This window comes from Furipterus horrens, unplaced genomic scaffold (genome assembly GCF_987537825.1).
Source record: "Furipterus horrens unplaced genomic scaffold, mFurHor1.1.pri manual_scaffold_17, whole genome shotgun sequence".
In the NCBI taxonomy this organism is placed as follows: Eukaryota; Metazoa; Chordata; class Mammalia; order Chiroptera; family Furipteridae; genus Furipterus; species Furipterus horrens.
The window spans coordinates 87,357,209-87,380,509 of record NW_028327187.1 but is presented as its reverse complement, the minus strand read 5'-3'; the positions used below and the strand labels follow the sequence as shown (position 1 = coordinate 87,380,509).

The 23,301-nt window shown below is 38.1% G+C and overlaps 1 protein-coding gene across 1 annotated transcript in view; it reads left to right on the top strand.

Annotated features, from left to right (window-relative positions):
- The first annotated feature begins 222 nt into the window (after window positions 1–222).
- MAOA (monoamine oxidase A) overlaps window positions 223–23,301 on the top strand; it is an 80,709-nt gene continuing 57,630 nt past the window's right edge. The window contains exons 1-2 of the mRNA XM_090264306.1: window positions 223–380; window positions 18,463–18,557. Coding sequence (XP_090120432.1) covers window positions 308–380; window positions 18,463–18,557 — 168 coding nt within the window. The 5' untranslated portion in view covers window positions 223–307. The remainder of the gene's footprint in view (window positions 381–18,462; window positions 18,558–23,301) is intronic.

The window sequence follows — 23,301 nt, the reverse complement described above, 5'->3', positions numbered from 1 at the left end:
CCCTCCGGCGTTCTGGACTAAATCCTCTTACGCCGGTGAACTCCTACTTAATGTTGGCACGAGTGCCCAGCCAGCACTCAGTACCAGGTACCAGTAGAATGCTAGTGGACGGATCAGATCCGCCCCGGATTCTCCCGGGGTATCAGTACAAGTATCTGCTCCGCCCTCAGGGCGGAGCTCCGCCCCACAATCCAGTGAAGACTCGACTCCGCCCCCGGGCTCACCAGGAGAGTCAGTAGAAGAGTCCGCTCTGCCCTTGGCCAGCCTCTGTTGTATACTCACGCCTGGGGAGACTGTCAAGCAGAGCATGGCGAGTCGGGAGAAGGCGAGCCTCTCGGGCCACATGTTCGACGTAATCGTCATAGGAGGCGGCATCTCAGGTCTGTGTGAACCACAACGGTCGCCTAAGGGACCCTGGTAGCCCCGGAGTAAGAGATTTGTAGTAGCGCTTGTGTGTTTGGGGAAGAGGGTGGTCTCTCTCATGCATTCGAGAGTGCAGCAGTGGCTGCTCCAGCCAGGGCAGGGCAGGGCGGAATGGGGGTTGTGCCCGTTTTGCTGATAATGTGAACTGAGAGAGGCAAGACAAATTATTCATTACTACTCTTAAATACTAACATTTAATTAGCAGTTAATATGCAGTTATATTTAGCACTTTATGTGGTTTTCTCAATCCTTAGCAGTCCTGACAGGTGGGTAATATATTCGCCTCCATTTTACAAAACCGAGAAACTGAGGTTTGGAGCATTTCAAGTCAGATCACCTAGCTGGCAAGTGTCTAAATTATTTTTTCCTATTTAAGGGTCTCACTTCTGATTCCTGAGGTGGCTGCTTTGCCTCACTGATTTAAAAATAAGTCCTTTGCCCTAAAAAGGCAAAGGACATCAGTATATGGATTTATGTATATTGATGAACTAATAGTGTTATTCCAGTCCTACTTTTTTTAAAGTGCCTTTCCTTAGGAAATTTGGTAGGTGAAGAGGAAAGAGTAAGAATTGGTAAGGAAAAAGGTTCAAATATATGGCAACAGATGGAAACTAGAATTTTGGTGGTGATCACCACAGTCTAGTGTACATATACAGATATCAAATTATAATGTTGTACACCTGAAACATATAATATTATTAACCTATGTTACCTCAATAATAAGAGAACAATACAAAAAGAAAAAGAGAGAGGGACAGGCTTTTAGTTTTAAACTACTCCCAATGTTTTTTGTTGTTGTTGTTTGTTTGTTTGTTTTAAAACTTGAAGGAATATGTAGAGCATTTATTGCTCAGAGAGAACCCCTTTGTGAACCTGGGGTCCAGATCAGGCTAGGGTATGCCCTGTTGTGTCCTTTAATAAGAGCTCCCAGTGCCCCACCACCCCAGTTATGTCTGGTGAGCCTGGATTGCCCTGGTCCTTGGCTTGGGTTTGTATCTGACCAATGGAGTGGTACATGAGGTTTTCAGGATCATTCTGGAAACCTCATCATGACTGATATATTAAATTGTCACTTATGTTGTCATAATTGGTATAAATGTTTGAAATTTACAAATTTTGTTTTAGCCTTACCTGGAATCCCACACTAATCTGTCCACAACCCAGGAGGTGTTAATAATATCTGAAGTATACCTGCAGGATCTGATTTAGAAAGAAGGGGAGAAAGGCAAGACAGGAGTAATTAGGGTGGCCCCATAGTAGCTATTTTATGTATAATCCTTTTAAAAAGACTCTGAAAATGTTTACAAATTAATTTTGTGTGAACATAGCTTTTTACTTGGCCTATTGAGGATGAACAGTCTCAATTACCAGAGAAGAGATTGGCATAAGCTGTTGCTTTTACAACTCCAGCAAGTGCCAGCAAAAACATATGTGTATGTTGGAGCATCAGAAGAAAGTAGATCCTGGTGGAGAGTAAGAAAAAGAAGTATTTCCATTGCTTTAATTCATTCGTTCATTCATTCACTCACTCAACAACTTGAGTGCCTGCAATGATGTAGACTGGTATTTCCAAAAACCTAGAAGCAATATGATTTTTGATCACTGGAAAATAAATATGATAATGTGTTGTGTAAATTGAGTAGGAGTTCTGTCTCCTCTCCCATCTCCATACTATCCATATTTTACAATTCAGGGTTCTTTCTGGGATATTATTCCTGTCTTTTTCTTGCTCTGTGTTCCAGCATTTCTTCAGAAGAATTTTATCTTTAATTTTTCCTCTGCCTGATACCTGCTCTTTCTCCCTTTCCACACGTGGATTTACCATGCAGCTGATGACCCTTATGCTTTATGGCCTTACATATGCAGGTCCCTTTTTGTTCTCATTTTAAACAACCAGCTTTGTACTGAATCTTGTATTTGTAATTTTGCATTCTTTTTTGTAAAGGAGAGCACCCAAATTCAGTAAGCTTCAGGCCCCTCAAAACCTGGATCTGTCCGTGGTTGCTACTAATTATTAATTTTTAAATTTCTATTTGGGGGAAGTAAAGGGCATTTCTTGCACAGGAGTTCACACTCCTATTCCAAAAACCAGCTTCCAGTCCATCAGTTACAATGGATAAGACATTAGGTTTCCTCTCATATCATCTCTATCAGTCAGATTTGAGTGATTTTAACACCAAAACTGACCAGAAACACTGCCTTATAATTGTAGTGTCTTCCCAGATGGTTCATAGTTGCAAGTCTGGCTCTGGATAAACCTTGCACACAGACTGGGTGTTTCATTAGCAGATGAGAGAGCCACATTACTTCTAAGGGTTCTTGAGAACTCAAACACATCATCTTTGTGTGTGATTAACAGTATCCCACGAGTGACTATTTAATAGTCCTTATATCAACTGTAAATGTTTTAGATGTTTCTTATAACTTTTGGCAGGACTTGTACATTTTAATATGTTATCCCCACACTTAAAATAGATGGCCAGTATGTATCATCTGCAGTATTTCTCCTATTATACAACAAAATAGCTGCCAGAAAAGTACAAATTCTAAATGACATTTCTCAAAATCAACTCCATATTAGCAGAATTATCTTTCATTTTGTATATCTTTGACTGTATCAAGAATAGCAACATCTTAATATAACATCTTTTTGTCATTAACATACATAAAACAAGGTGTAGCTCACAGCCACAAAATCTCTTTTTCTGTTCACTCACCAATTAAATAATTTTATATAGTATATTAGTAGTTGAGAGAGGGAAAACCCCTGCTCATTTGTAAGTAGCATAATGGTATCTTTGAAATGCTCTGGCCTTTATCCATCATCCATCATCTACCACCAAGTCCTTTCTAAAACTCCTTTCATGTTTTCTGTGACATTGTTGGATCCTGACTTTTTTCACACACTGATTGCTCCTTTTCTATTCCTTTCATTGTACCCATGTTCTTGTGAAATTCTAGTTTTGAAATGGTCTCAAGGTTCAGCTGTTCATCACTTTTGGGTTCTTATGCACTCTTCCCCTTTCTTTCTCATTCTAGACTTCAGCTTTCTCTCCTCTATAGAAAGCTCTTAAATTTCTAGTTTGAATCCTCTTTTCCTCTGAACTCTTGTCCTATAGCATATATGCTCCTGGATATTTCACACTTGAATGTTTTGCTCTTACTTCATATTTACCATCTACTAAAGCCTCCAACCCAGCTTCTCTTCCTCACTTCCTTGACTTTTTTTGGCACCACCATCCTTTTCATCATTTTGACACATTTTTTTCTGTAACATCTATACCCAGTTAACAGATCCTGCTAGTTCCTCTTGGGCTCTTCCTTTTCTCCATTCCCAGTGATGCCTTTGTTCCCCTGATAGAACCTTGACCCCTTCAACTCACTAGCTTATGAGCATCTTCCCAGTAGCTACCCTTTACTTTGGGCTCTCCCTTCATGTCCATCCTGCAGTGTTCTCCCAGACTTGATTTTTAAAAAACCTTCTTTCATCACCTTGCTCTTCTGCAGGATCTTAATTGTCTATTACCAGCCCTTCAAGCTCCCCTCCAATTATCTGGCCCCACGTTGTTGGACAAATAGCATTTCCCACTATCTCCAACACTGACTTGAGCTTTAATCACACTGCTCGCTTGTCCTCATTGTTACACCAGGTTTATTTTGTCCCTCTATTTCTTCCCTGTTTTTGTTTTTCTTAACATGGAAGTAATTCTCTCTGACCAGTTACATTCTGTCTATTTTCCAATGCCTGATTAAGGGGCTTTCCTTGGTCAGTAGGACTCCCCCTTGATTTTTTTTCCTTTTGTAGAGCTTATAATCTATGCCTAGCAATTCACATTTATTTCATGTCTCTATTTGTTGATGTTATTTTAAGTATAATTGGTCAGGTGCTGACTTTAGATGCTAGTTCTTACTCATGAATTGATGCAAAGGTGACAAATGACAGAAGGCCAGTAACATAAGATTTTAAAATCTTCCCTTAACTAGAATTTCTAAATTAGCTCTCTTTATGGAGGGAGAGAAAAAATCCCACCACCAGGGAACGATGCATATTTCAGGGTCTTTGGGCAAAAGGGGTTTTTAAATGGCAGTCTTTCTAGTCCAATCACTCAAGATTTTAATCCTCTCGATGGCATCTTCTTAGTAATTATCTGTGTGTAGCTTTAAACACATCTAGGAAAAGGGAATACTCTATCCCTCAAAGCAGCTCATTATGAGCACAAGTGGCTCTGGCGCCTGGAGTTGGTCAAGCATTTTGGGACCCTCTACCATATGCCAAGCACTGTCTGGATCACAAGGAAAGAGGCATATGTATAAAGATGAGTAAATAGTGTCCTGCCTCATCCTCTTAGAAATAATCAAGTGAGAAAATAATTGACATTAACTCAGTGAGAGAAACATTAATGTTACAGATATGAATAAAGTGCTGGGACCTGGAAAGGTAAGTAGAACTTTAACAGGTAAATAAAAGAGGATAAAAAAAAAAAAAAAAAGATACACCGAACAGAAGACACTGGAGGAACACAGATACTGAGTCATGAGACTGTGATCCATACATGAGCAGTGTCTAATTTAAGCCTATGGCAAGATTCCAGGGAAGGAAAAGAGTTGCCTACTGTGCTTCTAGCGATGTGATCCTCATGGCCATTGAGCTCATTCCAGTGCGCCACATCTGCCCATGATTTTGTGCCTGGGTGAGCTGTGAATGGTTAGTGAGTGCACAGTGAAAACGCTTCAGTCATAACACTAGATAATCCTGGCTGATTATAAGGTTTTCCCATATTTTTTGAAATGAAATTCCAAGTGTCATGTAGAAAAAGATATATCTGAGTAGTGTTTAAGCAATAGAGAACTCACCTATATTTTTATCCATGAGCCGAGCTCCACTAAAAGAATTGAGAGCACTAGCCTCCCTGAACTCAGTGCTGTATAAAATCAGCAGAGATTGAATCTTTCTGTCATGAGCCAGAAAAGCCATTTGCAAGATTTACTAATAGTGTTTTCAATTTTGACAATTGGGCCCACGACATACCACAATATCCATCTCTTTGCTGAAATATTGCACCCTGAAAAATCATTTCTGCTAAGGGCATTTTCATCATGTTACCCAGAACTTGGCAGCATATACTTGTGGTTTTGTGGTGGTTAGGAAAAGATTACATTAAAAATGTCACTTTTTTTTTTTTTTTGGTGCCTTAGTTATTTAGATACTCTGAGGTTCAGTGCAGGCTGAGCATTAACTTTCTGCCTTTTAGGATACTTCTTTGACCTTATTTTATATTTCTTTTAAAAAATCAACTAATATTTTTACTTTATAAACTTATTTTTGTAACAAAGAACATAAGAATTAAATTTATTTGGGTTCTGATTTTTTTAAATATCTTAATGGTAGAATGAGCTTTAGGGTTTATCTTACATTTAATGGGCAATTTTAGCATTTTGCCAGTACTAATTGATTTGAATCTACACATAATCCTCAGCTACTATGAAAAATATATTTAACAATAGTATAATTATATAAGTATAGTATAACTATAGTATAAATGGATCACAGAGACAAATTATTGAGAAAAAGAAATGTGGAAGCCTGCTATTGGTGAATATTGGGTCATAAAATCTTTGTGCAGGTGTGACATAAACTTATTTTCCATATGACAAATCTTGCCAGTATTTGGATTCAGGTATACCCAGAAAGATTGAAGTTATAAGTTTCATATCACATTCAGGGCTTTGCAAGAGTGTAGACATCCAAACAGCACTTGCTTGAAGTTTATACTTTCGTATATGTATATAATGGATAGATTTCAGAATGACAGTTACTTTTCATTTTAACTGTGTCTTATTAGAACTGCACAAAATGAATCAACAGAAGTTCAGTTACATTTTTAAATCTGTAAGGTTTGAGACAGGTTGATTATTAGGACTGTTTTATATATTTATTTTGAAAAATATTTCATAGTTTTACCAGCAATTTTTATTTTCCTTGGATAATGTATTCCTCATTATGTTGTCTAACATTATGAATCAGGGCAGCTTAAAATCTTTGAACCATGATTTTACCATCTTATAAAATTAGATGTTAGGTGAAGTTCTATGTGACTATCTTCCAGTATCTTTTTTAGCAATTGACACCTTCTTAAAGGTCTGTCTCTCCAGCTTTCCCTTTCAGACTCCTCCTCAACATTTTCCCTTCTCTTTTGCTTTCTGGAAATGGCTTGAATCATGTCTCATATTGATATCCTATGCTAACTTAAATTAGGATCTGGGTCTTTCTTACAGGTGCTCATTCACACTTTCCCTATGGCTCCTCTGGGCCTTAGTTAAAAGCCCTTTTCTAGTTGTTGCTAGGCCAGAGTAATTAAAACCCCACTTCGTAGCAATATTTAATCAATTGATTAGGTCATAATGTCAATAAGAACATAAGAAACAGATTAGCCTTGAGAGTTGACTCATATTCAAGGGTCACAAAATTGCAGCCTGTAAAAGCTCAAAAGTACCAAAACTGAGATTTGGAGGGACAGGTGAATTACCACATGCCACAAAATTCTTAGTGGCAAAACTTGACCTTGGACCCCTAAAATATTGACCATCAGGACAGTGCTCTTTCTGTACTCTGCCTCCCTGGGCTTGCTCTATAAGGTCATTCATAGAACTGTAGTAAACCTTATCATAGTTTTTTTTTTTTTAATGTGTTTTATTGATTATAATATTACATTTGTGCCAATTTCCCTTCCCTCTGCTCCCCTTCACCCGGTGGCCCCCTCCCTCCAGTTGTCCCCCCCTTTTATATCATGTCCATTAGTTGTGCATACAGTTCTTCTCAACCTCTCTCTGTCTATTCCATTCCCTCCTACCATGATCCTTAATTCCTATATCATCTCCCTCCCTCTCCCCATTCCCCCTCCCTGTTGACCTCCCCCCAATATGTTCCCCGTACCTATAGTTCTTTTTCCACTCTCGTTGCCTGTTTAGTTTGCCTTTGTTTCAATTCCCTAGCTTCTGTTGTTTCTTGTGATGCAGTTTTCATTTTAGATTTCATTGTCTTGATCCTCCTTTTTCTAAACCAGTCCCTTTAACATCTCATATAACAGTGGTTTGGATCTAATGAACTCTTTCAGTTTTATTTTGTCCTGGAAACACTTTCTCTGTCCTTCTATTCTGAATGACAATTTCACTGGATAGAGTATTCGTGGTTGTAGGTTTTGGATTTTCATTACTTTGAATATTTCTTGCCAATCCCTTCTTGCCTGCAGGGTCTCCCTTGAGAAGTCAGCTGATAGTCTAATTGGGACCCCTTTGTACATAATTCTTTTCTTCTCTCTTGCTGCTTTTAAGATTCTCTCTTTATCTTTAATTTTTGACATTTTGATTATAATGTGTCTTGGAGTGGTTCTCCCTGGGTCCAGTTTTTTTGGAACTCTCTGTGCTTCCTGGACCTGTAAGTCTATTTTCTTCCCCAAGTCTGGGAAGTTCTCCTTTATTATATTTTCACTCAATTTTTCAAGTTCTAGTTCATCTTCCTCGCTCTCTGGCAAACCAATGATTCTTATGTTGGGCCTTTTATAGCTGTCCCAGAGGTTTCTGATCCTCTCATCGTTGCTTCCCATTTCCTCTCCCTGCATTGGTTGACTGCTTGTTCCTTCTCCATATTCCAGTTTGTTGAAATGAACTCTGGATTTTTTTTCCTCACCATCTGTCTCGTATGTGGTTTTGTTCCTTTTGTTATGAGTGTTTTTCGCTTCTTTCTCATCTTTTTCCAGATCTTTTGTGAATTCTGTAAGCCACCTGATAACAATGGCCCAGAACTGAGCATCTGACAGGTTTCTTATCTGTTCATCTGTCAGGTTCTCCATCTGTTTCCTGGTGAGCTGTGTCACCGGGATTTCTATAGTTGTCTGCCTCATTTTGACAGATGTGTTTTGTTTTCTTGGGCCGGCTAAAGGGGGCAGTGCCTGTGTACTCGTAATGACCCAGCGACCGGCTGCCATTCGGCAGCCTTTCTTGCTGTGCCATGGTGCTTTGTCATCACAATCCAGCGACCGGTGCCTGTCCGCGACCTATTTCGCAGCCCTGTGGCGCTTTCTTTGGGGGCGGGGGTCCAAGATGGATTCACACAGTTATTCTGCTAGGAGACCGGGATCCGTCCTCCCGCCCCCCTGGGCCTCACTGTTCAAGGCGATGTGGTGGCTGCTTTCCCCAGCATTGGGGTCGGAAGCTGCCGGGGGTTCGACTGCAGCCGGGGTTGTTCTCCCCGCCGCTGTCCCAGGTGCGACCGCAAACAGCGCCGCCCTCTTTTGCTCTTACCTGCCCAAAGGGCGCCGCTGGTTTATAACTTCATATGTTGGGCTTCCGTGTAGTTTTATTTACTGGAATTTCTAGTTATCCTTTGTTTTGAAGTAGTTGTATTCCTCTCTAGTTGTAGAGGGAGACCTAGCGCGTCCGTCTAAGCCTCCATCTTGGCCGGAAGTCCTTATCATAGCTTTACTTTGAGGCTTGATGGTTTAAAACCTAGCAGTGACTCATTATACAGCAATTTATACTTCAGAATATATTACACATAATGTTACTGATTCATGAACATTTAAATTAAAAATATGGGGCACTCTCTTAGGTCAAATTACCTTTATATAAAGAATTTACTTCATTTTTGAAAAGTTGTTCCTAGTATATGTAGGATAATGTATAGTGATTGTTTGAATAGTTTTGGTAAGTGGTCCTTAACCTTTTGGGTCAAATGTCCCTTTGGATATCTGATGAAAGCTATTAGACCTTTTCACCAAAAATATGTATATTTATATGGATAGACATTTTTTTCTGCACCAGGCCAACATCTGATGTTACGGAAATCTCTTCAGTGTCACTTTCCCTGTAATGTACCTATATACTGAGACTTCACAGAACTGGTGATAAATAAGAATTCAAAGGATTTATTAGGTCATTACACAGTTACTAGTAATGAATTTGTAAGTAGATAATGATAAAAAGTCAATACATCCTGGCTGAGATACAAGGTGCCTGCATTAACATTAAGACCAGGATAAATAGAACAGTCAACCTGACATGGCTTGAAAAGAAATAAACTATGGAGAAAACATTGGTGAAGAATGGAAGGCGGTGGTTGTTGATGTGATTTTTTAAGTAGTTTTCTAAGAATGTTATTTACAGATCTTATGTATTAAAGTGAAGCCATCAATGTTAAATATAATCATGCACAACTTAATGATGTTGGATATGTTTTGAGAAATGCATCAGGCAATTCTGTTGTTTTACAAACATCACGGAGTATAATTCCACCAATGTGATTGATAGAGCTCACTACACCCCTAGGCTGTATGATATACCATCGTATATGCTGTTTGTCATTGACCAAAATGTCAATATGCAGTGCATGACTATATATATTTCTGACTTAATATGCATGTGTAATAACTTATAAAGATCATCGGTCATTGAAGCATTTGACAAAATTCAGACTCAAATGGAAGAGTTAAGTTCTCTAGTTCACCTGTCAGTTCATTTGTTTCTCCAGCAACTATGTGAGTCATAGGACCCTTTTTATGTAGTAATGTTTATAACTATGAGCCTGAAGTTCAGGGGTTCAGTGGTGACACGGAAGGGAGCAAGAAATAAATGACAAGTAAATGATTTCATGGAGGAAAGAATACTTGACAGAAGTGCTGTGAATTTTGGATAAATTCTGAAATGTAGTGAGGATGACCTTTAAGGTAACCATTTCCAGATTAAATGAGTTCATTGTGACCTGTGGCTTAAATTAAAGCCCTTTATCTTACATGTATTGGTTCATTCATTTAACAAATATGTCTTGATTGAGTGGTCACTATATGACTTAAGCAAATTTTATGGTTTTTGTTCTCTGTTTTCCTGCTTCAGGAATATTGCTTTTAAAACTTCAGTATGATCTGATGTTTGATGATACTCTTTAAAAAGTATATTTTACTGATTATGTTGTCACAGTAGTTCCAATTTTTACCCCTTTGCTCATCTCTGCCCAGTACCCACCTTCCCTCCAAAAATCCCACCCCTCTTAGTTCATGTTCATGGGTCGTGCATATACTTTCTTTGGCTTCACCCTTTCATATATTATTCTTAACTTCCCCCTGTCCATTTTGTACCAAACAACTATGCTTCTTAATCCCTGCACCATTTCCCCATTTCTCCCCCTCCCACCTCCCAGCTGATAACCCTCCAAATGATCCCCATACCTATGATTCTGTTCCTATTCTGGTTTGCTTAGTTGGATTTTGTTTTTATTTTTTAGATTCAGTTGTTGATAGTTGCGAGTTTGTTGTCATTTTAGTGTTCATAGTTTTGATCTTCTTTTTCTTAAGTAAGTCCTTTTGACATTTCATATAATAATGGGTTGGTGATGATGAACTCCTTTAGCTTTACCTTGTCTGGGAAGCACTTGATCTGCCCTTCCATTCTAAATGATAGCTTTGCTGGATAGAGTAATCTTGATTGTAGGTCCTTGCTTTTCATCACGTTGGATACTTCTTGCCACTCCCTTCTTGCCTGCAAAGTGTCTTTTGAGAACTCAGCTGATAGTCTTATAGGCACCCCTTTGTAGGTGACTCTCCACCTCTCTCTTGCTGCTTTTAGGATTCTCTCTTTACCTTGAACCTTTGGCATTTTAATCATGATGTGTCTTGGTGTGCTCCCCTCTAGGTCCAGAATGCCCGGGACTCTCCATGCTTCCTGGACTTTTATGTCTATTTCCTTTACCAAACTTGGGAAGTTTTCCTCCATTATTTTTTTCACATAAGTTTTCAATTTCTTGCTCTTCCTCTTCTCCTTCTGGTACCCCCATGATGTGGCTGTTGGCACATTTAAAGTTGTCCTAGAGGTTCGCAAGCCTCTCCTCAATTTTTTTCAATTCTCGTTTCCTCATTCTGTACTGGTTGACTTCTTTTGTTTCTTCCTTATGTTCCAAATCATTGATTTGAACCCCAGTTTCCTCCCCTTCACCATTGGATTTGTGTGGATTTTTCTTCGTTTCACTTAGCATAGCCTTCCTTCACTTCTTCCCTTATGGGTTTGCCATACTCAAGCATATCTGTCAAGCCTGTGAGCACCTTTATCACCAGTGTTTGGAATTCTGCATCTGTTAGGTTGGCTATCTCCTCATCCCTTAGTTCTCCCACTGGAACCTTGATCCGTTCCCTCTTTTGGGCCATACTTCTCTGTATCCTCATCTTAACAGGCTTCTGTGTTTGTTTGCCTCTGTGTCTTAGGTAGAGCTGTTGCTCCTGTTATATTGTAAGGGGAAGAGCCTTAGGTATTAGTCAGTACAGGGTGACCTGTTTCATTATGTTGTGGCGCTGTATGTGGGGGAGGGGTCTGAGAGGGAACAATGCCTCTTGCCCAGCACTTGCCCCTTTTCCAGGCACTTCTCTCACTTCCATATGGGACTGGCGCCTCTCTAGCTGTTGCCCTGACTATTGTTCCCAGAGTGAGTGGGTCTGTGGATATTCTAGGACTGTGGGGGCCCTTTAAACAAGCAGACTCTACTGAGTGAGTGGAAGTTTCTTCCTCCGCCCCATCCCCCACTGGTTTTCACAGTCAGAAACAATGAGGCTTTATTTTCCCCTGTGCTGGGACCGTGAGCTGTGGGGTCTGGTGAGGAGCTGGGAATGCTCCTCAGGTGTCCCTCCTGACTTTTTAAAATGTAAATGTACTTTCCACCAGCCTACTACTACCGCAGCTGCTGCCAAGACCACACCGCGTCCTCTCTGCCCCAGCTCCGCCTGTCCTACCTGTCTGGATGAGTACTTCTTCTTTATATCTTTGTTTGTTGGACTTCTATGCAGTTTAATTTTCTGGAACTTCTGGTTGTTTCTAGTTTTGAGGTAGTTGTATTCCTTCTTAGTTGTGGAGGGAGATGCAGCGTGTCTGTCTACGCCTCCATCTTGGCTGGAAGTGATGATTCTTTTTATCTTCCTTGGAGTATTCAGTCCAAGACTCCTAACATGCAGTTATGTAAGAATTCTTTTGACCAGAGACCACTTCACTGAATCATAGAAAATTAAAAAAAATTTTTTTAAATATGTTTTATTGATTTTCCTGTTACAGTTGTCCCAATTTCCCTTCCCCCTGCTCCCCTCCACCCGGTGGTCCCCCTCCCTCCATTTGCCCCCCCCTTTTAGTCCATGTCCATTGGTTGTGCATATAGTTCTTCTCAACCTCTTCCTGTCTATTTCATTCCCTCCTATTATGCTTCTTAATTCCTGCATCATCTCCCTCCCTTTTCCCCTCCCTCTCCCTGCTGACCTCCCCCCAATATGTTCCCCATACCTATAATTCTTTTCCCACTCTCATTGCCTACTTAGTTTGCCTTTGTTTCAATTCCCTAGCTTCTGTTATTGGTCCTTGTGATGCAGTTTTCATTTTAATGTTCTTAGTTTTGATCCTCCTTCTTCTAAACCAGTCCCTTTAACGTTTCATATAACAGTGGTTTGGATCTGATGAACTCCTTTAGTTTTATTTTGTCCTGGAAGCACTTTCTCTGCCCTTCTATTCTGAATAACAGTTTCACTGGCTAGAGTGTTCATGGCTGTAGGTTTTTGCTTTTCATTACTTTGAATATTTCGTGTCAGTCCCTTCTTGTCTGCAGTGTCTCCCCTGAGAAATCAGCTGATAGTCTAATTGGAACCCCTTCGTACGTGATTCTTTTCTTCTCTCTTGCTGTTTTTAAGATTCTCTCTTTATCTTTAATTTTTGACAATTTGATTATAATGTGTCTTGGAGTGGTTCTCCCTGGGTCCAGTTTTTCTGGAACTCTCTGTGCTTCCTGGACCTGTAAGTCTATTTTCTTCCCCAAGTTCAGGAAGTTATGCTTCATTATTTTTTCACATAATTTTTCAATTTCTAGTTGTTCTTCTTCGCCCTCTGGCAATCCTATAATCTGAATGTTTGGTCTCTTATAGCTGTCCCAGAGGTTTCTGATCTTCTCACTTTCCTTTCTTTTTGTTTCTTCTTTCTGCACTGGGTGACTGTTTGTTCATTCCCTGTGTTCCGGTTTGTTGATTTGATCTCTGGATTTTATTTCCTCACCACTTGTCTCGTATGTGTTCTCATTTGTTTCAGTATGAGTGGCTTTCATTTTTTCCCTGTCTTGTTCCAAATCTTTTGTTAATTCTGTAAGTCACCTTATAACTATATCTCTGAACTGAGCCTCTGAAAGGTTTCCTATTTGTTCGTCTGTCAGGTTCCTCATCTGCTGCCCGGTGAGCTGTGTCACCGGGATTTCAATGGTTGTTTGCTTCATTTTGACAGTTTTGTGTTTTGCTTTGCTTCCTGGGCAGACTGTAGGGGGCAGAGCCCCATATACTCGTCACTACCCGGCGACCAGTGGCAGTCCGCAACCTTTTTCGCTGCGCTTTGGCGCTTTGTGTGGGGGTGGAGGTCCAAGATGGATTCCTGCCATTATTCTCTGCTGGGAGACTGGGATCCGTCCCCCTGCTTCTGGGCCTCACTGTCCAAGGCAATGGGGTGGCTGCCTTCCCCAGCAGTGGGGTCATGAGGTGCCGGGAGTCGACTGCAGCCAGGATTGCTCCTCTGGCGTTTCTCGCAGTCCCGCCGCTATCCCCGCTGCTACCACAGCGAGGACCGCTGTTTTTTGCCCCTCCTACCCATCTGGACAACACCGCTGATTTATAACTTCATATGTTAGGCTTCCATGTAGTTTTATTTTCTGTAATTTCTGATTATATTTTGTTTTGAGGTAGTTGTATTCCTTTCTAGTTGTAGAGGGAGACTGAGCATGTCTGTCTAAGCCTCCATCTTGGCCGGAAGCCTAACTTTAAAATTTAATGTGATATGTATTATACACATTCGTAGGTGGTGACTAATGTCAAAGTCGAAGAAGCATGTCACTTTTCAGAATAAACAGAAAGAACTAAAAGAGTCAGCAGAGCATAAGCCAGAGCTACATTAAAGCTTGTTCCATTGCTTTTGGCATTGTTCACCTGGGACCCTGCCCAAGGGAGTTTATTACTATAAATATTTGGTCAATATTTTAAGATATGAAACCAGCTTTCCCAAAGTATGTTTTAAGGCTTTTTTGTTTGTTTGTATGTTTGTTTAAGGAAGAGAGTAGAGAAATGTTGAGTTAAACAGGTCTCTTCACTGTAGGACTTAACAGGGCCTTTAATATGCCAGTGCACACCATACATTTCTGAGAAGGAGACATAGCATGAGATATCTCAACTTCCATGAACATTGATACTTTCCCTGGAGGATCTTGAGGACTAGTGTTCTATAAAACATTATGGAAACTACTGCTTTAAACCATAATGCATCTTAATGTGCAGAATCCAAGGACAGGAGTGTGGAGTGTGCCCTTGGTGTGTTTTAAATTTCAATGAAAGAATAGGCCAAATAATGAATGAAGAGGTAATTGCATTCCCTACTTGTGTGAGATCCATTTATCTAAAGTGAAGATGAATGCTGAACAATAATCAAATAAATTAAGGCTGTCTAGACAACCAGTCTATCCAATTCAGGGCAAATTGAAGTTAATTGTTAGTTTTTATCTCTTTATCATTTGATACAATACTGTCTTTGAGCTTATCAAAAGGATTAGAAGATTTGGAATTTTCAAAAGCAGAGAACTATTTCTGAAAGGAAGAAAAAATACATATGAATATATGGGTTGACAGATGGATGGAGAGATAGATAGATAGATAGATAGATAGATAGATAGATAGATAGACAGATAGATAGATGATAGATAGGAATGGTTGTATATACCAAACAAATGCATATGTATGTGATATTCTCTGTTGCTTTTTGCTAAAAAGTGCAATACTTATTCAAAGACCAGAAAATGTACTAGTAGTATTTAGAATCTGTTGACTTTCAATATTTCTAATGCGCCAGGTGGGAATGTGTGCTAAGAAAAAAACAACAGGATAACAGGTACAGAGTGTGACAAATTATTATGTCACCTGTCTATATTGACAGTAGGGTCACTGGACTTTTTTTGTAGGGAGGAAGACACTACATTTCAAAGTTTGTTCTAGTGAGGAAGTGGAGACACTAGATAATTTGTTGTAGAAAGAAAACCAGAAATTTAACTGGAAAGGGTGACATGAGTGAAATGGACTAATTTGTTTTTTTCTGAAATAGAGCATTGTGAACATGCTTGAAGAGGTAAGATAAAGGATACTCTTGGTGAGGTAAAGAAGACAGGAGTAAGTGTGAAGCCAGGTTCCACAATAACAGGATACTGGAAATTAGTATCCCAGGAAGCAAAGGACCATTTCCTTGAAGTCCTCATTGCAGACTTAAAAAAAAATTTTTTTATTCTCATCCAAAGACATGCTTATTGATTTTAGAGAGAGGGAAAGGGAAAGAGAGAGAAAGGGAGAGAAACAGTGCTGTGAGAGAGAAACATTGATCAGCTGCCTCCTGTATGTACACTGACCAAGGACCAAACCTGCAGCCTAGGCATGCACCCTGACTGGGAATCAAACCTGTGACCATTCATTCAGTTTATGGAACAACATTCCAATCAATGGAGCCACACAACCAGGGCCATTGCAGATGTTATTAACTCCTTCTTTGGGTATGCTATGTGGGTTAAATCATTTCCTGTACTGTTTCTATGTGGAAAGTAGCCATTTTAGGACACTGGAAGCACTGTAGAATCTGTGGGAAAAGTTTTCATGGGCAGTGGCTTTAAGAAGCTGGAACTTGGTCTACTCTCACCCAGGCTCTCCTGATGTAATAATCATTACCAGAACTCTCAAACAATGTGTGCTTTAAGCAGATTTGCTTTTTTTAGGCCTCCCTAATAAATCCATTAATGTACTTTATTTTGGTTTTTGAAAACTCAAATGATTGAAGAAAGATAAATCAGGAGAGGAATATTATCGTTTTAAAATCATCATACCTATTTAAAACACTTAAATTGAAAATTTTTAAAAATTTTGCCTTGCTATGATCTGCTATTTTTATTTTTTTCATGTTTTTGCATTGTGAATGTAGTCAGATCCTTTATCCCATACCATATACATAATAACCTCAAAGTGACAATACCAATACTAGTGCCAATGAAATGACTACTGAACAAAATGCTTACAGTTCTTTTTTGTTTTAAGATATACACCATTAGGAGTAAACTATCAAACTGCCAGGTTTAAAAATCACTTAAAATAGTTTGTCTCCTCCACCACTTTTATACATACTTAGGTATCATTTGTATCATTTTACTAATCTTTTCCCTGGTATTGTTCTTTTTCCTCTTTCACCCTAATATTCTGACTAACGTTTTTTTTCTCCTTGGAGTATTTTTACCTCTGTAGTCTGCTTCATATTTTTTGCAATAGGAATATAAAGATAACTAGGTATAAAATAGCATTAGAAGTACCAAAAATGTAGATTTAAAAATAAGCATGTACACATATATTTGCTTATTCTGTGAGAGCTGAGAGGGCCTAGAAGCAGTGATACCCCAAGAAACAATGGGCCACACCTAGAGCCCAGATATTTGTTTTTAATAAAAGGAACCAAGGCTAAAGGGAGAAATGGCTGATTCTAGAACTAGGGCAGAGAGAGACAAGATGAGTCTGAAACATCTTGTAATATCAGAAATTAAGGAAGTACACAGACACATATATATAAAATGATGGGAGCATGTCAAAGGGACACAGGAGACAATTGAAAGAGCTCTCAGTGAACAAAGCTGGAAGAATTTGAGCAACAAAGTAAACAATGTGGTATTGGATTATAACACAAGGTATAAAACAGCTATTTATATTTATTGATATAAATAAATGATTAAATAAATAAATAACTGGGGGAAAAGAGACAAATCTCCTGAAAAGAAGAATTCTAAATAATTTATGTCCTTACTTCATCCTCAAAGAACTGGGACATAATGCCCCACTTCTTTTTAAAATTTTATTTTTCAATTACAGTTTGTATTCAATATTATTTTGTATTAGTTTCAAGTGTATAGCATAGTGATTAGAGGAGCATGCACTTTACAAAGCAATCTCCCCGTTATTTCCAGTATCCACCTGGTGCCATACACATTTATTACAATATTATTGACTATATTTCCTATGCTATACTTATATTCCTGGGACTGTGTTGTGACTACTAACTTGTAGTTTTTAATCCCTTTACCTTCTTCACCCAGCTCCCCAAGTCCTTCCCCTTTGGGAATTTTGTTCTTTGTATCTTCCTAAATGTAGGTTGTGCATATACTTCTGTTCAGAGTACAGCATGGAAGAGGGGAGTAGCTTTTACAGTAGAGAGACTTGGCAAATAATACCTCAGTGAGTTGGTCAAGGTTAACATCAGTGATAAGTAATGTTGATAGCATGTACCTTTGATACAATGTTAATGCACATTTAATCACTTTTCTGGTATTAGTATACAGGTTTTAAATCAAGCTTTTATGAAAGTTTTTATTTACAGGTGAAAACCTGTTCTCAGCTTTAAGTGAATGAATCAAGTATGAAGCATGGTTTCTACCTTTGGTAACTTTGAATCTAGTGGAGGAAACATGACCTAGCAAGCATGTAATACAAATATTACATCATAGAAGGTGATTACAGGGGAGTTTTAAGTTGAGAAAAGCACAGATATACTGAGCTGTAGCCAGGGGAAGTTTCCAGGAAATTTACTCCTCTGTTTATATAATCAGGATTTCTGAAAGAGGTGCACAATAAAGACTGATTCAGGTGCAACAAGTTCTTTTAAATGTTATTTGATTATTTTCATAAAACAAAACATACATTTGAAAATTTATTATACTTTTTCAACCACCTTTATGATAGATAATATAATATATGATAGATTATTACATATACATACCATAAATATATATAAAATATATATGATTATAAAATTAATCATACTGCAGTCAGAATATATCAAAAAGACAGAAAAATTAATGGATTCTGTATGATGCCATGCATTAATTTTTAGTGTAGACCTGGTTAAATCTTGGATGTTTCATGTTTAAATGTTAATATGTTCTTCAATTTTGTTTCCTTTTTTTTTCCCTATTAGGATTGTCTGCTGCTAAACTGCTAGCTGAACACGAAGTCAATGTTTTGGTTTTAGAAGCCCGGGATAGAGTTGGAGGTAGAACATACACTATAAGAGTAAGTGATTTAATACTTACATATGATATCTCACACAAAGTAGAAGCAGGATCATTGGAAGACACAGCTAGAAGAGATCTCAAGAGTTCATGCAGTGAAGCCATTTGTCCTCCACAGTCCTAAACTACTCCATCAAATAAGTGTTCCTTCTTTTCAACAAGCACTCACCAAAAGAGTGACAGCCTCTGACCTTCAGAAGCTTACCATTCTAATGAAGAACACAATGTGAACAAATAACTGTAGCACAGTGTTGTAATTTCGATGCTAGAGATCGAAATAGAATAAGTTGTGTCTCAGGGTGGGGTTATGGTTTGACTGTACTGTAAACCCAGGACACACATGCACTTAGTATATTTTCCTTGTTAATTTATCCAAGGATGTATAACTTAAAAGAAGTGTAGCTGCAATAAGAAGAAACAAATATAGCATATTTTTGTGTAACTTTTTCCTTGGTCTTTGTTCCTTTAATGGTGTGCTGCTACCAGAGACACTTTTTGCTCAGGTAGAATCAGGTAGATGACAAGAAACCCAATTTTCACTACATCACTGCTTTTTATATGAGCATACCTTGTTTTATTTGTGCTTTGCTTTATTGCATTCTGCCAACATTGTGGGGTTTTTCTCTTTTCTTTTTTTTTTTTTTTTTTAATTGAAGGTAAGACTCTCCACCAGCAAAAAGTTTATGACTTGCTGAAGGCTCAGATGCTGGTTAGCATTATTTTTAGCAATATGGTATTTTAAAATTGTGGTATGTACATTGTTTTGTAGACATAATGCTATTATGCACTTAATGGACAATAGTATAGTATAAACATAACTTTTTTAAATGAAAATAAACTTTAAAGACAGTTAGCTGCACTAGTTTATAGTCTACCACTGAGCATTGTGATTTTCCTTGAATCGCAATTTTTCTCCTTAAGTTTAACCTCCTTGTCATTAAAGGGACTGCATTAAGTTTAGTTTTAATTTATTCCATTTGTTTGTATAAACACAAGAGCAGCAAATAATCACATATGATCTTTAAGTCTGCTTTGCTGGAACTTACACAAGGAACCTTTAGGGAGACTTTTAGTCTGCCCTTCTTGATACAGAAGCTGAGCCACATACCTGCCATTCAGCCTTGCCTGTAAACACCTGTCTTTTCCAAGTCCTTCAGGTTTTCCATTGTGCCTTAAGGTTCCTTCTAGCCATCTTTCAGGAAAGCACCCTTCATTGCTTCCCTGGAAAGATTGCCATGAACCGTACAACCAACCAAGGTACCAGGCCTTTTTTCTCGTGGGCTTTTATGACCTTTGAAAGTCAATCCCAGTTCCTCAGGGCTTTTTGGTAACAACCAGAGCCCAAGCATGCCTCCTTTAGTCATGACATTCCAGTCAAAGTCTTGGTCAACAAAACCTCTATTAACAACTGGTCTTATTAGTTTTATGAAAATAAACTTATGTCATTACTTCTTCAGAATGACAAATTCTGGAGGGATCAGGTAGGGAGAAATATATACAATGTGAAGGAAAATCCTTGTCCTTCTAATATTCACTAAAATTGCATTTCCATACTTTACATTTTCTTTTGTTCACTTTCCTACATATGTACTGCCTCCACCGCTACTACTGCTCTGGACAGCACAGCTTAAATTCTCCTTCCCAGCTTCACCCCGCCTACCTGTCTGGATGAGCACCACTTGTTTATAACTTCATATGTTGTACTTCCATTTATTTTCTCGAACTTCTGGTTATTCTCGTTTTGCGGTAGTTGTATTCCTTCTTAGTTGTGGAGGGAGATGGAACATGTCAGTCCAGGCCTCCATCTTGGCTGGAAGTCTCCATATAAATTTATGAAGCATTTGTTTTAGGTCTCTGAAATATGTCATTGGTATTTTAAAAGGGATTGCATTGAATCTATAAATTGCTTTGTTTAGTGTGGACATTTTAATGATGTTCATGCTTCCCATCCATGAACCTGATATGTGCTTCCATTTATTTGTATCTTGCTTAATTTCTTTCTTCAGTTCATGTAGTTTTCTGAGTACAAGTCTTTTACCTCCTTGGTTAAGTTTATTATTAGGTACAGTACTTTATTTTTCTTGTTGCTATAGAAAACGAGATTTATTTTCTAGTTTCTACGTCTGATATTTTATTGTTGGTGTATAGAAATGCCTTTGATTTCTGAATATTGACTTCATACCCTGCTATTGTGCCAAATTTACTTAATAGGTCGAGTAGTTTTTTCGTAGAGTCTATAGGGTTTTCTTTGTATACTATTTCATCATCTGTAAATAATGATAGTTTTAATTCCTCCTTTCCAGTTTGGATGCCTTTTATTATTTTTTCTTGTCTGCTTGCTGTGGCTAGAACTTCCAAAACTATGTTGAATAGGAGTGTAGAGAATAGACATCCTTGTCTTGTTCCTGACCTCAGTGGGAATGCTCTCAGTTTTTGTCCATTGAGTATGATGTTGGCTTCGGGTTTCTCATATATGGCCTTTATTTTGTTGAGATTTGCTCCCTCTATTCCCATTTGCTGAGTGTTTTTAACATAAATGGGTGTTGTGATTTATCAAATGCTTTTTCTGCATCTATTGATATGATCATGTGATTTTTGTCTTTAATTTTATGTGGTGTATTACATTTATTGATTTGTGAATATTAACCATCCTTGCATCACTGGGATGAATCCCACTTGATGGTGGTATATGATCTTTTAAATGTGTTTGTGGATCCAGATTGCCAATATTTTGTTGAGGATTTTAGCATCTATGTTCATCAGTGATATTGTCCTGTAGTTTTCTTTCTTTGTGTCTTGACCTGGTTTTGGATTTCGGGTAATTCTTGCTTCATAGAAAGAGTTTTGGAGTCTTCCCTCTTCTTGGATTTTTTGGAATAGTTTGAGGGGATAGGAGTTAGTTTCTTCCTAAATGTTTTGTAAAATTCAATGTGAAGCCATCTGGTCCAAGGCTTTTGTGTGCTGGGAATTTTTTGATTACTGCTTCAATTTCACTAGTTGTTATTGGTCTGTTTAGGTTTTCTGCTTCTTGATTCAGTTTTGGAAGATTATATGTTTCCAGAAATGTGTCCATTTCATCTAGATTGTCAAATTTCTTGTGATACAGTTGTTCGTAGTACTTTCTTACAACCCTTGTATTTCTGTGTTATCGGTTGTAATTTCTCCTCTTTCGTTTCTGATTTTGTTTATTTGGGTCCTCTGTCTTTTTTTCTTGATGAACCTGGTTAAAGGCTTGTGAATTCTTTTTTTTATCTTTTCAAAGAACCAGCTTCTGGTTTTATTCATCTTTTGAATTGTTTCTTTGGTCTCTATTTTTTTTTTAATTCTGCTCTGATATTAATGATTTTCTTCCTTTTACTTGCTCTTGGCTTTGTTTTTTGTTGTTCCTCTAATTCTTGTAGCTGTAGAGTTATATTTTTTATTTGAGATTCTTCTCTCCCTTAAAGGTAGGCCTGTATTGCTGTAAACTTTCCTCTCAGGACTTCTTTCGCTGTATCCCGTAGATTTTGGGTTGTTGTGTGTTCATTATAATTTGTTTCCAGAAACTTTGTGACTTCTTTCTTGATGTCATTGTTAACCCAGTCATTATTTAATAGCATGTTATTCATTCTCCATAAGTTTGAATGATTTTGAGTTTTTTTCTTGAGGTTGATTTCCAGTTTCAAATCATTGTGATCTGAGAAGATGCTCAATATAATTTCAATATTCTTGAATTTGTTGAGGCTTGTTTTGTGTCCTACCATGTGGTCTATCCTTGACAATGTTCCATGTGCACTTGAAAAGAATGTATATTTTGCTTCTTTGGGGTAAAAAGTTTCATATATATCAATTAAGTCCATTTGATATAGAGTGTTGTTCAATGCCTCAATATCCTTGGCGTTTCTTTGCTTTGAAGATCTGTCCATTGTTGACAATGGGGTGTTAAAGTCCCCTACTGTGCGTGTGTTGCTGTCTATATCTTTCCTGAAGTCTTTCAAAATTTTCCTTATATATTTGGGTGCTCCTATGTTGGGTTCATATATGTTTACAGGGGTTGTATCATCTTGATGGATTTTTCCCTTGAGTATTATGAAATGTCCTTCTTTGTCTTCTTTTATAGCCTTTGCTGTGAAATATGTTTTGTCTGATATTAGTATGACTACCCCAGTTTTTTTTTTTTTATGTTCATTTGCTTGAAATAATTTTCTCTATCTCTTTACTTTCAGTCTTGCGTAGATCTTTTCTTCTGATGTGGGTCTCTTGTAGACAGCGTATATGTGGGTCATGCTTTCTAATCCATTCAGCTACCCTATTTCTTTTGATTGGTGCATTAAATCCAGTTATATTTAAGGTTATTATTGATAGATCCTTATTCATTGTCATTTTCCCCCTTCATACTAGTGTTCCTCTATGTCTCTGTTTCTTCATCTTCTTAAAGCAGACCCTTTAGCATCTCTTGCAATACTGGTTTGGGGGAATGTATTCTTTTAGCCTTCTTTTGTCTGGGAAACTCTTTATTTCACCTTCCTTTTGAATGAAAGCCTTGCTGGATAGAGTAGTCTTGGTTGTAGGCCTTTGTTTTTCATTGCTTGAAGTATTTTTTGCCATTTCCTCCTGGCTTGTAGTGTTTCTATTGAGAAATCTGATGATAGCCTTATTGGAGCTCCATTGCATGTTATTAGCTGTTTCTCTCTTGCTGCTTTCCGCATTCTCTCTTTCTCTTTCAATGTTGGCATTTTAATTACCATGTGTCTTGGAATAGACCT